Source organism: Nerophis ophidion, linkage group LG17 (assembly GCF_033978795.1).
Source record: "Nerophis ophidion isolate RoL-2023_Sa linkage group LG17, RoL_Noph_v1.0, whole genome shotgun sequence".
Taxonomy (NCBI): domain Eukaryota; kingdom Metazoa; phylum Chordata; class Actinopteri; order Syngnathiformes; family Syngnathidae; genus Nerophis; species Nerophis ophidion.
This window is the reverse complement of record NC_084627.1, coordinates 27,906,446-27,920,328: the sequence shown is the minus strand read 5'-3', so window position 1 is coordinate 27,920,328 and position 13,883 is coordinate 27,906,446. Positions and strand designations below refer to the sequence as shown.

Below are 13,883 nucleotides of genomic sequence, written 5' to 3'. Positions count from 1 at the left end.
CCTAGTAGACCTCCTCCACCTGTGTTCTCCCCGGTCAAGTCACGCCCTCTTAGACCTCCTCCACCTGTGTTCCGTCTGTGCCCTAGTTCTAGTTTTAGTCACAGTCTCTCTCAGAGTTCGAGTCCCAGCCTTCTTCGTAGCCCATGCTCTAGTCCTACTCGTAGACCGACTTGTAGACTGAGTCGTAGTCCAAGTCCTGGTCCGAGTTTCCGTTCTGATTCTAGTTGTAGTCCTAGTCTTTCTCGTAGTCGTCGTAGTCCTAGTTCCACTCGTAGACTGATCCGTAGTCCGAGTCCTGTTTCGAGTCCGGTCCCGAGTCTTGTTTCTTGCCTTTGTAATATTAGTACTGATTCCCCTCGTGGTCTTAGTCCGAACCCTAGTCCTTACCCAAGTTCTTGTCCGAGCCCCAGTGTTACTGTAAGTCCTAGTCTTTGTCCTAGTCCTTGCCCGAGCACCAGTTTGATTGTTAGTCCCAGTCCTTGCCCAAGCCCTAGTTTGACCGTTTGTCCTAGTTCTTGCCCAAGCCCTGGTATGACTGTAAGTCCTGGTCATTGCCCAAGCCCTTCTCAAAGCACTAGTGTGATTGTAAGTCCTGGTCCTCTCTCAAGTCCTTGCCCGAGTCCTAGTGTTTGTCTTATCACTCATCATAGTCCTAGTCCTGCTCACAGCCAGTCCCCTAGTTCTCCTCGGCAGACCCCTGTGCCTGCTCCTCGGCTGAAGCCGACTCCTGCTCCTCGGCTGAAGCCGACTCCTGCTCCTCGGCTGAAGCCGACACCTGCTCCTCGGCTGAAGCCGACACCTGCTCCTCGGCTGAAGCCGACACCTGCTCCTCGGCTGAAGCCGACACCTGCTCCTCGGCTGAAGCCGACACCTGCTCCTCGGCTGAAGCCGACACCTGCTCCTCGGCTGAAGCCGACACCTGCTCCTCGGCTGAAGCCGACACCTGCTCCTCGGCTGAAGCCGACACCTGCTCCTCGGCTGAAGCCGACACCTGCTCCTCGGCTGAAGCCGACACCTGCTCCCAGTCTGGTTCTCACACCAGAATTAGACTCTGACCTGGTTTTCACGCCAGAATTAGACTCTGGCCTGGTTTTCACGCCAGAATTAGACTCTGGCCTGGTTTTCACGCCAGAATTAGACTCTGGCCTGGTTTTCACGCCAGAATTAGACTCTGGCCTGGTTTTCACGCCAGAATTAGACTCTGGCCTGGTTTTCACGCCAGAATTAGACTCTGGCCTGGTTTTCACGCCAGAATTAGACTCTGGCCTGGTTTTCACGCCAGAATTAGACTCTGGCCTGGTTTTCACACCAGAAAATGTTTCTAGCCTTGTTCTCACGCCAGCACAAACTCCAAGGCTGGAGCCCACTCCGGTACCAGCACCACGACAGGTACCGGTGCCAGCTCCGTGCCGCCAAGCACCGGTGCCAGCTCCGCGCCGCCAAGCACCGCCGACGACGGGGCTGGAGCCCACACCAGCGCCGACGACGGGGCTGGAGCCCACACCAGCGCCGACGACGGGGCTGGAGCCCACACCAGCGCCGACGACGGGGCTGGAGCCCACACCAGCGCCGACGACGGGGCTGGAGCCCACACCAGCGCCGACGACGGGGCTGGAACCCACACCAGCACCACCGACGACTACGCCTGCATTCACGTCGATGACGACTCCTGCGGCTCCCAGGCCGCCTCCGACGACTCCTGCGGCTCCCAGGCCGCCTCCGACGACTCCTGCGGCTCCCAGGCCGCCTCCGACGACTCCTGCGGCTCCCAGGCCGCCTCCGACGCCTTCTTCGGCTGCAGCACCCGCATCATCCTCGCCAGCTGCACTCGGGCCTGCTTTGGCTGCAGTCCCCGCACCCTCGTCTGCTGCTTCCAAGCCTGCTGGGATTTCGGTGCTGAGGCGTCGTCCACCACGTCGATCACGGGCGTGGCCTCTGCGAGGTCATCCTCCTCGCCAGACACTCCCTCCTCCATGTCGGCCACGGATGTGGCCGTGCCCGGGTCGTCCGCCTCGCCGGGCACCTCATCCTGCGATGCGGCCACTAATGTGGCCTTTTCGAGGTCGCCCGCCAAAACTTTTTCGGCAGCAGCGTTCCACCCGCCGCCGCCACATGATGTGTCCTCGGTGGATTCGGGGACATGCGATCTGGCGACCCTCCACCGTGGCCTCCCTCCGCCCTCCCTTCGTTTGTGAACTTTCTGGTTTTGGGGAGGGGGTTCAAGTTTTTGTTTGTTTTTTAAGACATCTGGTATCTGTCTTTTGTTGGGGGGGAATACTGTTGCGATCTGCTGCTCAGATCTTCACGTGTTTGTTTTTTCATTCTCAGTCTGACCCGTTTATTTCCTGTTTTTGTCCATCACTATGGTTACACATCAGTCCACCTGTTAGTCTCGCCCCGCACACCTGCTACTAATTTTCACCCTCCTATTTAAGCTCACCTTTTCTGTTTACTCATTCTCGGATCCTAATTTGCCCACGCGCATCAGTGACGACTCTCATCATTCGTATGTATTTTCTCGCTAGCTCTCACGCCAAGCCACTTTATTGTCTAGCTTTCATGCTAAATGTTTTGTTTACTCTTTTGTGTCCTCGTACCAAGTTTTAGTTTTCCTTGTTTTATCCTAGCCTTCACGCTAGCGTCTTTTGTTTACTTTTTCTCTTTACACCAGTATTTTTGTTCATAGACTTTTGTTATTAAATAAATACCTTATATCTTACCTTTGCTGTGTTCTGCTTCGACGCATCCACGGGAAAACTACACCGGCATTACCATGCCGAAGAAGAGTCTTCACATAGAGGCTTGTAAGACATAATTATCGCTACTAGTTGGCAACATGCTACAGTATACTATGTCCAGTGCTCCACAAGGGGAAAAAAGCAGAGCCCAGCATTCTGTAACCACCATCTTCATAGGGAATCTTGTCATGACAAAATATCTGAATGATTAAAGATGCTCAGTAGGATGTTTTTTTTTTTTAATGTTTACACCAACTACATTTTTCAAAGTGTAAACATAAATGGATGCAATTTCAACCAATATATTTTTTGTCCTATTTTTTTTTTTAGGTTAAAGCAAATATTTCAACCGAGATGATTAATAGATTTTGCACAAGGCCACATGATTTATAAACGCTGACATACTATTGTAACAATTGTACTCTGCAAAAACTGAAATTTAAGTAAGATTGGATATCTCAAATAAGGGTGATATTTGCTTATTTTCTGTATAATAAGATAATTCTTCTCACTAAACAGATTTGATGTTAGAGTGTTTTACTTGTTTTAAGTGTTTTGGTCCTAAATTATCTTAGTAAGATATTACAGCTTGTTGCTGATATTTGATGACCTACAAGTATATTGAGTAAAACATGCTTGAAACTAGAATATCAACTGTTGCAAAGCTGTGTCATCTACACTCACAAGTATAAAATTACTTTTTTAAGTAATAATTTCTTATTTAAAGCATGAAAAAAAAAATCATGATGCCGAGCGCATATCATTATGTCAAGATAATGGCAGTAGCATTTACTTAATTTAAGAATATTTTTCAACATATTGAGCAAAATGGTCTTTTTTTTCTAACAAGAAAAGTACACTTGTTATTAGTGAGAATATACTTATTTTAAGATATTTTGGGTTCACTGATGTTAGCTAATTTTACTTGTTTTGGAAAGTCTTGACAAGCCGAATTTTCTTGTTCTATTGGCAGATAATTTAGCTTAGTTCAAATAAAATACCCCTCATTTCTGTATTTTTTTTTTCTTGTTTTTGAACACTGAAATTTTGCAGTGTACCAATTATGTTCTAGTGAATGGAGGCTGTGCAAGTGTGCCTTGGGGAACTTTACTTCTTTAGGCCCCTTCTCCAGGGTATGTCCCACCTAACCTTATCCTTGTCCACACACACACAATGATCGTTTAAGACCCACCCCTCCCCTCTGTCCGCCGGCGCAACGCGACCTAGAAAGCTTGCTCAAAAAATGCGCACATCATAGTCACCTCCAGTGTTGCTTTGTGTGCAAGTTCTTACATTTGAACTTATCTAAACAATGTCCAGTGTTGTGCTATTTCAATTAACTGGAATCCAGTGTGCTGTGGGGCCCTTTTGTATTACACCTGAGCCATCATAAATTAATCAACTCTTTAATGGACAGGTAAAAGTAAACACTGTGACAAAGAAGATTTGACAACATTTAAAGTAGGGATCGAGATATCTGGTCAGGACACTATTCACTCTTTTGCCTTCACCTTCATTGTCTATTCCTTTTTGGTGACTCTATATACTCTGGACCTAGAAGTTGAGTCCGCGACATACATGGCTGCAATCTTGTTGCCTTCCATACGACAAATGGACAAAGTTTTTCAGTAAGTAGAATCATAGCTGACCCAGACATTCGAAAGTTATCTTGCCGTCTGAAATGCGTAGTATCCGAAAAAGCTGCGATCGCGCATTTCCTTCACTTAAGGTATTCATGTGTGATTTCCACAAGCGTTTGTACATGTAGAAGAAGGAGAAACACGGGCATGTCTGGTTGACTCGCCTCCATCTTTTCAGTGGTTAGCACCGGTTGTTATGAAGCTGGCTGTGGCGCCTTCTTCCTGATGCCGCTTTCTGTGTGGGGTGCAATCTTTCTGACTTCACTTCCTCTCCGAACTCAGTTTGTAAACCATCAATCAGTCCATACAAAGCTAAAAGCTGGAGATTCAAGAAATACACGGTGCACTTACCCGTGTAAAAAATTGTCAGACGAGGGGGACCTTACACGATGGATTAGTGTGGATGAAACGAGTGTTAGGCTAAATAATTTTTCGCTTAAAGGGTTATCTAGCTTAGTGTAGACATAGCCTTAGAGTTTGCACTATACATTGAGTTGACAGCTCAGGCTTTTAGCTCAATGTCTAGCGCTATCGCACTGTCATTTGGCGGACCCAGTTTTAAGCCTTGAGCAGGACACAGGGACTGGATCAGGCGGGTTCCACATAGTACTGGAAGTGATGCTTCTGTAATACAGGAGGAGAGTAAAAGAACACAACAGAACGCCCTAAAAGTCCTAAAAATCAGGAGTTCAAATTAGCAGATACAATCTTCTCCATGAATCGCCGCCTTGACTTGGCGGAGGAGTTTGAGTACACAAATGATCCAAGGAACTATGTTGTTGGGGGCTTCATGCCCCGAGTAGGGTTTCCCAAGGCAAAAGTGTCCAAGGAGATGGGTCATACTTTGAACGAGTCAGAAAAAGTCATAATGTGGAGGGTTTCCAGTTTGGTGGCCAGAGGATCGCAGCTCTGCTTTTTGCAGATGATTTGGTCATGTTGGCTTCATCAAGCTGGGACCTTCAGCATTCACTAAGGCGAGTTGCAGTCGAGTGTGAAGTGGATGGGATGAGAATCAGAATCTCAAAATCTGAGGCCATGGATCTCAGTCGCAAAAGGGTGGACTGCACAACCCGGTTGGGAGTGAAGTTCTGCCTCAAATGGAGGAGGTCAAATATCTCGGGTTCTGTTCTTGAGTGAGGAAGGAAGAGGAAGATTGACAGTTGGATGGGTGAAGCGTTGGCAGTGAGGCAGTTACTGTACCAGTTTGTTGTGGTGAAGAGGGAACTGAGCTAGAAGACGAAGCTCTCGATTTACCAGTCGGTCTCTCTTTCCTACCCTTAGCTATGGTCACAAGCTTTGGGTGATGACCGAGAGGACAAGGTTGCAAATACAAGCGGCAGAAATGAGTTTGCTCCACAGGATGTTTGGGATCACACTCAGAGATAGGGTGAGGAGCTCGGTCATCCGGGAGAAGCTTAGTAGAGCCGCTGCTCCTTCACGTCGAGAAGAGCCAGTCGAGGTGGCTCAGGCATCTACTACGGATGCCTCCTCGACGCCTCCCTGGTGATGTGTTTCGGACACATCACAGAGGCCTCGGTGTCAGATGGTGCACGCCGTGGCTTGGTTGGTAGAGCGCCTGTGCCAGGAACTTGAGGGTTTCTGGTTCGATGCTCGGCTTCCGCCATCCTAGTCACATCCGTTGTGTCCTGGAGCAAGACACTCCACCCTTGCTCCTGATGGGTCCTGGTTAGGGCCTTAAATGGCCGCTCCCGCCAACAGTGTGTAAATATGTGTATGAATGGGTGAATGTTGAAATAGTGTCAAAGCGTTTTGAGTACCTTGAAGGTAGAAAAGTGCTATACAAGTATAACCTATTTACCATTTACTTAGGACACACTGAAGGGACTATTGTCTCACAGTTGGCCTGGGAAGGCCGCGGTAACCCCCCCAGTAAAACTGGAGGAGGTGGCCGAGGACAGGGAAGTCTGGGCGTCTCTGCTTTGACTGGAGCCACCGTGACCCAGAGTCGGATAGGCGGCAGAAAATGGATTGATGGATGGAATCTCAAGTTGCAAAAAAATACCCCAGACATTTCTAGAAATCTTGTGGGACTTCTTTAATTTTCTTCCTCCAATTTAAAAAACAAAACTTTGTTTTTAAATACACATTAACAGCGATCAAACACATTATAGTATAGTTTACAAATGACAGTAGCATGGCCACCTTACATCCATTAACATCCATCTGTCCATCCATTTTCTACCGCTTGTCCCTCTTGGCATCACAGGGGGTGCTGAAGCATGTCCCAGCTGCATTCGGGCAGAAGGCGGTGTACACCCTGGACAAGTCGCCACCTCATCACAGGGCCAACACAGATAGACAGACAACATTCACACTCACATTCACACACTAGGGACTATTTAGTGTTGTCAATCAACCTATCCCCAGGTGCATGTCTTTGGAGGGGGGAGGAAGCCGGAGTACCCAGAGGGAACCCACGCATTCATGGGGAGGACATGCAAACTCCACACAGAAAGATCCCAGGCCTGGGCTAGAACCCAGGACTACTCAGGACCTTCGTATTGTGAGGCAGACGCACTAACCCCTCTTCCATCGTGCATTTACAAAGTGATTATGTAATCAGGAAATGAATGAGTCCATATTATCTGCTTTATCTGAAAAGGAAACTATTACTATCGACGTGTATTTTCTTGATTTCTTTTAGTGTTTTTTTAAAGCAAGAAGGTTGCCGTTTGAAGAGACTATACTTGTGTCACGTGTTTTACTGAATGAACATCCTCCAAGTGTAGTTATTCAATAAGACGGCGTGGCGCAATTGGGAGAGTGGCCGTGCGCAACCCGAGGGTCCCTGGTTCAATCCCCACCTAGTACCAACCTCGTCACGTCCTGAGCAAGACACTCACCCTTGGGTGCTAGTTAGCGCCTTGCATGGCAGCTCCCTCCATCAGTGTGTGAATGGGTGAATGTGGAAGTAGTGTCAAAGCGCTTTGAGTACCTTGAAGGTAGAAAAGCGCTATACAAGTACAACCCATAGATTTCTCCAGTAGTTGTAATATTAGGCAGTCTCCACTCCGTCTCTCCATCAGTTTAAGTAAGGATCCTTGACCTGGAAAACATTGAAGACCCCAGATCTAAAAGATTCACCAGAGTCTTGTTTATGAAGCTGGCGTACGCATAGAACTAGTGTGTCGTATGGATGTCATCTATAAAAAACACAAAAGTTCCTTTTGTACGTAGCTTATCGTCAGAATAGCTTTTGGTCGGAATTGAATTAACTGGAAGAAAGAAGGAAATAATCTGTGCTTTAAAAAGTGCTTCCTACATCTGCATTCAAGTGTTGACATGTCATCAAAGTGTCACTGTGACCAAATAACTCTTATTGATTGTCTTTAGAGGCGGCGCTCAGACAACCTCACGGAAAACAACAGCGTTCATGAGGCCTGACAATTTACTGCTTGAACAAAATAAGTATTTTGTCAATCCTCCTAAAACCAATCTCTATTTCATTATTAATATTCAGAGATTATATAACTAAAACTAAATAAAGTACTTCAGTAGAGGTAGTCTAATGAAGTCGATTGTTTGTTTATCTCATTTGGAGGAAATATGAATCACCACAGTTTTAGTCCTTTCTTCTTTCCATAGTTGGTAGAACATATTCAAGTTTTAAATCCAGATCATAATGATAAGTCAATATTGACTAGAGAGAGAGAAACATGAAAAAGGACAGCCTGAATTCTTAATGACGCCAGTGTTCTAGTTTTGAAGAGAAGAGCTTTAAGTCTGTCTTGGCAGTGAATTTCACACAACTAAACCAGGACAAAACAGAGGTTTTAGTTATAGGTCTTAAAAACCAGAGGTAGAAACTTTTACAGAAAAGGACAAGCTTTTAAACCAACGCAGTTTGTAAAAAATCTGGGTTTGATTGTTGACTCCAAGCTGACTTTGACCCAACATATAAAATATTATAAACAAAGGTTTTTATCATCCTAAGAACAAGGCTCGAGTCTGCCCGTTTCTCTCTCTGCTAATGCATGCTTTTATTTCCAGTTATTTCAACTATTGCATTCATTCTCAAACTTAAGGGAGTAGTGGTACGCAGGCTTCATCTAGTGGTATGCCGAAGAGTCACTTAATTAAATATTCAAACACAGTGTCTTTGTTCTGTACTGTATGTAATTGTACAGTGGCCAAAAGTGTTAAATATACTATACTAAACATAATAAAACCCCTGCTTTGTTTTTAATGAATATTTAGGCCTACTACGCTGCTATATTTTAATGTTGGTCTTTAAGGTGGTACTTGGAGAGCAAAGTGTTTTCTGAGGTGGTACTCGGTGAAACAAGTTTAAGAAACCATTGGACTATTGTGATGCCCTTCTCTCTAGTCTTCCCAAAAATAATATCAGAACTCTACAATTATACAATTATTATTATCATGAATATTAAAACTCAGCTGCACAAGTGCTGACGAGGACCACTTTTATCTTGACCAAATACTAGAACCAGCGGTGTGCCGTCAGGGCCAGCAAAGCCTTCTCTGCTGGCCCAACATAACCAGAAATCATGACCATAATTAAAAACAACAGTAATTTTTAATTTACTAAATATCTGAAAGTATTCATATTCTCTTCATATCATATTATGCTCCTTCCAGTGCTGTTGTTTTTAGTTTATAGAGCTTTTAGCCAATCAGAATTCAACTAGCTTATGTTGCCATGCTGTACCAAATCTGCCCGAGGACTTCAGAATCAACAATGCAGGCGTACGTGCACTGTAAGTGAACAGGGACATACAGGTGACAGACAGTTGCAATAGCCAATCCGATCACAAGTTGTTGTCAGTAAGGCCCTCTCAATGGCCTAAGGCAGATATATATATTGATGTTATGAGTGATGCAACATAAGAACTCCATTACCCAGCATGCCACAGTAGTAAAGAGCATGAACAGTAGCCCAGTTTAGGTTGTTGAAAGCAGACATGTCGGCAGCTTGATGGTATCGATGAACACACTGTGGAGTAAACTTTAAGAACTCAGCCAACATGCCTCGTCTGTATCTTTTATGATTAGACAAGATAACACATATATTTGCAAGGCCACTTTCAAGAAGGATATTTAAAGAGAAACTACATTTTGTGAGACCATGTCGGCCAACCCCGGAAGCCAGCTCAGCTGTCGATGAAATGTGAGTTCAGATATTTTATTTCTTTATTTTTTCACATGTTAAATGTTTTTTGCTGTTTTAATTTTGACAGTACCACATAAGATATGTTTTAACTGCTGATGTGGGTCTATTGATTTTTAAATACGCCAGAAAATAACCCCTTATGTACAATGCCCAGTAGTGCATACAGGTGTTCCTATATAGTATTTCTCCAGCAATGGTCATGTGCTGACATAAATGACGGTATTTTGAGAGGTAATCATTGAAGTCAGACATCACTGAAGGCCTACATAGCAAAGACACGGCCCGCCACTGACTAGAACAAAGAGGTGGTATTTAGCCGCTATGGCCTCCATCTGCCATAGAGCCTCAGGACAATTGATGTATATTTTTAAAAAGGCTAAAGACTCACCTTTTTTAATATATATTTTTTTAACTGATCATGTATTGTGTATATATATATATATATATATATATATATATATATATATATATATATATATATATATATATATATATATATATATATATATATATATATATTTTTTTTTTCTATTGTGTTATTTTGTATTTTATTTATTGCTACTAATACCGTATTTTTGGATTATACGTCGCACCGGCCGAAAATGCATAATAAAGAAGGAAAAAAACATATACGTCGCACTGGAGTATAAGTCGCATTTTTTGGGGAAATTGATTTGATAAAATCCAACACCAAGAATAAACATTTGAAAGGCAATTTAAAATAAATAAAGAATAGTGAACAACAGGCTGAATAAGTGTACGTTATATGAGGCATAAATAACTAACTGAGAAGGTGCCTGGTATGTTAACCTAACATATTATGGGAAGAGTCATTCAAATAACTATAACATATAGAATATGCTATACGTTTACCAAACAATCTGTCACTCCTAATCCATAAATCCCATGAAATCTTCTTCCTCGCTTCTAAACAACACCGAAAACAACTTTTCAGTGCCATTTTTGTTCAGCCCATCTCAGTTTTTATAAGTTACCGCCAACAATGAGATGATCCATTTTAATAGCTACGGCAGTAGCATATATCTTATAGCAGTTAGTATTCCATGACCCACAATGCACTTCTGCCATGACCCTTCCCCGCCGAATTCTTATTGGTTGACATGTGTGTAATGATTTCTCACATTTTCTTCGTCACTTCCGTGAATGAGATAAATAATATTATTTGATATTGTGTAATCTGCAGTACATGATTTCTTTCTCGGTGCCATTTTTGTTCAGCCCTTCTCAGTTTTTATAAGTTACCGGCAACAATGAGATGATCCATTTTAATAGCTATGGCAGTAGCATATAGCATATAGCAGTTAGCATTCCATGACCCACAATGCACTTCTGCCATGACCCTTTCCCGCCAAATTCTTATTGTTGGCGTGTGTCTGATGATTGCTGACATTTTCTTTGTCTCTTCCGCAAATTAGACAAATTATATTATTTAATATTTTACGGTAATGTGATAATAATTTCACACATAAATCGCTTCGGAGTAAGTCGCACCCCCGGCCAAACTATGAAAAAAACTGCGACTTATAATCCAAAAAATACGGTACTACTATTCTTCTGTCAGTGTTATGTTTTTCGTAATTTATTATTTATACTTTATTCACACATGTTTTTTTAATATGTTTCATATTTGTATTTTTATTTTAGATGGCAGTAATTTTAGTCATTCTCCAGTGTGGACGCCTCAAAGGTGGCATTTTCCCTCCAACCTCATTGCCATGCCATGATTATTTTTTGTCATTAGTGATGTGTGTATCTGTGTGTATATATGTGTGTGTTTTAATGACTTTTTTTTTTCTGTGAAACACTTTGTGTTGCCTCTTGGCTGTGCATGAAAAGTGCTGTGTAAATAAAGTCTGATTGATTGGAGTGGCTGTACAAGTCTAGGACTGCATGCGGTTGGAAGGCGTGTTCCCCACCTGGTGATCTGAAGGTCCAAGCCTCGTCGTCGTCAAAGTGCGTATCCCCAGCCGTGAATCTCTCTCCGGGGAAAAAGGCATGAGCCACGGTGCCCCCTGGCCCATCGAAGGGATATCCGTCGTTGTGGTCGGCTTTCGTGAAGTCGATCTGAATGTCGGCGTCGCTTCCTGCAACCTCGTGGAAGTTGAGCGGGGCGATGTCGCTCCACACCTTCAGGGCGTAATACATGAGGGCTCTCACTGTGTCTCTGCCCAGTAAGGCCGAGTCCTTTGGGAAGGTCCTCACTCTAAGAAAGGGCGAGACAAGATTTTGGGTGAGACAAACAAATAGAGTATGGTACACACTTGTCAGTCCATGCAGCTGTTCTCCCATCTCACAGCACGAGGGAAGGTGACCTTTTCTGTCAAAGTCACAACTCTGAACACCTGCCAGACGGGATTAAGATATCTCGGCTGTTTTGAATCACGTCTTGTGTGTTTACGTTTTTATGCTGTTGTCACAAAAAATGTACACACGTTAGGGACGTGCAGCTCAATACTGAAATATCGACACCCCCGTAATATCGATTCTAAAATCAAAATATCGATGCGTAAGTAAATTGAGATTGTGTATATCATTAACAGCAACACAGTGTAAAAAAGCAACTCAACTTGTGAATGAAGCAATGAGTCAATGTTGGATGCTTTGGTTAAGAGTTATTTACTGTAAATGTTCAGTATTTTCAAGGTAACATTTTTATGTAACTGAAGTGAAGGGACAGCGTGGCGCAGTGGAAGAGTGGCCATGCGCAACCCAAGGGTCCCTGGTTCAATCCCCACCTAGTACCAACCTCGTCACGTCCGTTGTGTCCTGAGCAAGACACTACACTCTTGCTCCTAATGGGCAGAGGTGGGAGCAAGTCACAAGTAAGTCTCAAGTCTTTGCCCTCAAGTCTCGAGTCAAGTCCCGAGTCAAGACAGGCAAGTCCAAGTCAAGTCCAAAGTCAATACTGGAAAGTCTCAAGTCAAGTCCCAAGTCCTGCATTTTGGGTTTCGAGTCATTTCAAGTCTTTTTAACCACAGACTAATATATGTACACAGATTGTGTATGCTTTTAAAACGCTGTATGTATTTATTATTAAAAAAAACAGTGCTGACATTGCACTTCATAATAGCACTATTAACCAGTTATTCTAAACATTTAACTCATTCCTTTACAGTGTCAACACATTTGAAAAAACAAGTGCAACTGTACTTATTTGCACAAAAGTGTTAACATTGTATTTCCATGGAATATTGCATTGTAACTAGTTCATCGGCAGTTTATGTCATGTTGTCACCTTATCTCATTGATCTCATCTCATACTGTATGTGTTTATGTGTGTGTACACATGAAAAACAACAAATACATGAACATAACAATGAACAGTGCTGTACTTGTTAGATGTCAGGGCTCTATGGAATATGTACACATATTCTTAATATAGTATACATTTTAACTTACCTTTATTTGACTATGTTTGTCGTTTTGTAGGTGGCTAAAATACGCGGTGCTGCTGACCATCGTCTAATGTTACGTTACTGTGAGGGATACATTCATTAACGTAATGTTATGTGTAGGTACCTCATGCAACCCTGCTTAAAAAAAATCACTTGACAATAAGTATGAATAAGGTAACATCTGCAGTAGACGCAACAGATTGCCGTGTTTGCAATGACGTTATAACCATAGACATCTTATAAGTAGACGCAGAATTGGCTGCTGTGACGCAAGCAATTTGGCCGCCATCCTGAAGTGGTGATGAGGAGCCGGCAAACAGCCTAAACTAACATTTGACAGGTAGAAAAAAAAGATGCTGGGCTGGTATTCAGCGTTTTCCTGCTCAATTGAGCGGACTGTTAAAAATAGGAATTGGAGGATTACTTTTCACAAGTAAGAATTTACATTAACATACTATTGGTTGTATTTTGTGAAAAGAATATTACCACAGAGTTAAGCAGGAGCAAAGAACTACAATATTTGTATGTGAAAATCACAAAGAAATCTTCTGGGGGAGGATGACCCCCTACAGGTATTTGGTTTACACACTTTCAGGCCCACCTAAAACAAAATTCACCAGCCGCCATTGATTATGATGCATTCTCATTTTATTGTACCCACAGATAAGTCTTCAAGTAACAATATTCAAATACTGTGGCAAATGCAAGAAACAGAACATTGTCTCTTCAAGGTCTTTATTGTAGACTGCCAACATGAGAAAATCTGACAAACACAACACAACATGCAATATTTAAAGTGTCTCCCAGTACAACAAACCACACCCCTTCTGCTGGGTGTGAGAATGGTCCTAGTGCCCGCCACACAGCCCCCCCCCGAACACCCAGACAGCAAGTTATGGGGAAAACATTACCGGGGGCCTCACTTGTCTGCCGCAACGGG

General features: G+C 43.5%; 1 protein-coding gene across 1 annotated transcript in view; it reads right to left on the bottom strand.

Annotated features, from left to right (window-relative positions):
• The window catches only part of mmp17a (matrix metallopeptidase 17a), a 382,482-nt gene that overhangs the window by 81,514 nt on the left and 287,085 nt on the right, over positions 1 to 13,883 (bottom strand). The window contains exon 4 of the mRNA XM_061876701.1: positions 11,465 to 11,751. Within this exon, the coding sequence (XP_061732685.1) occupies positions 11,465 to 11,751 (287 nt within the window). The remainder of the gene's footprint in view (positions 1 to 11,464; positions 11,752 to 13,883) is intronic.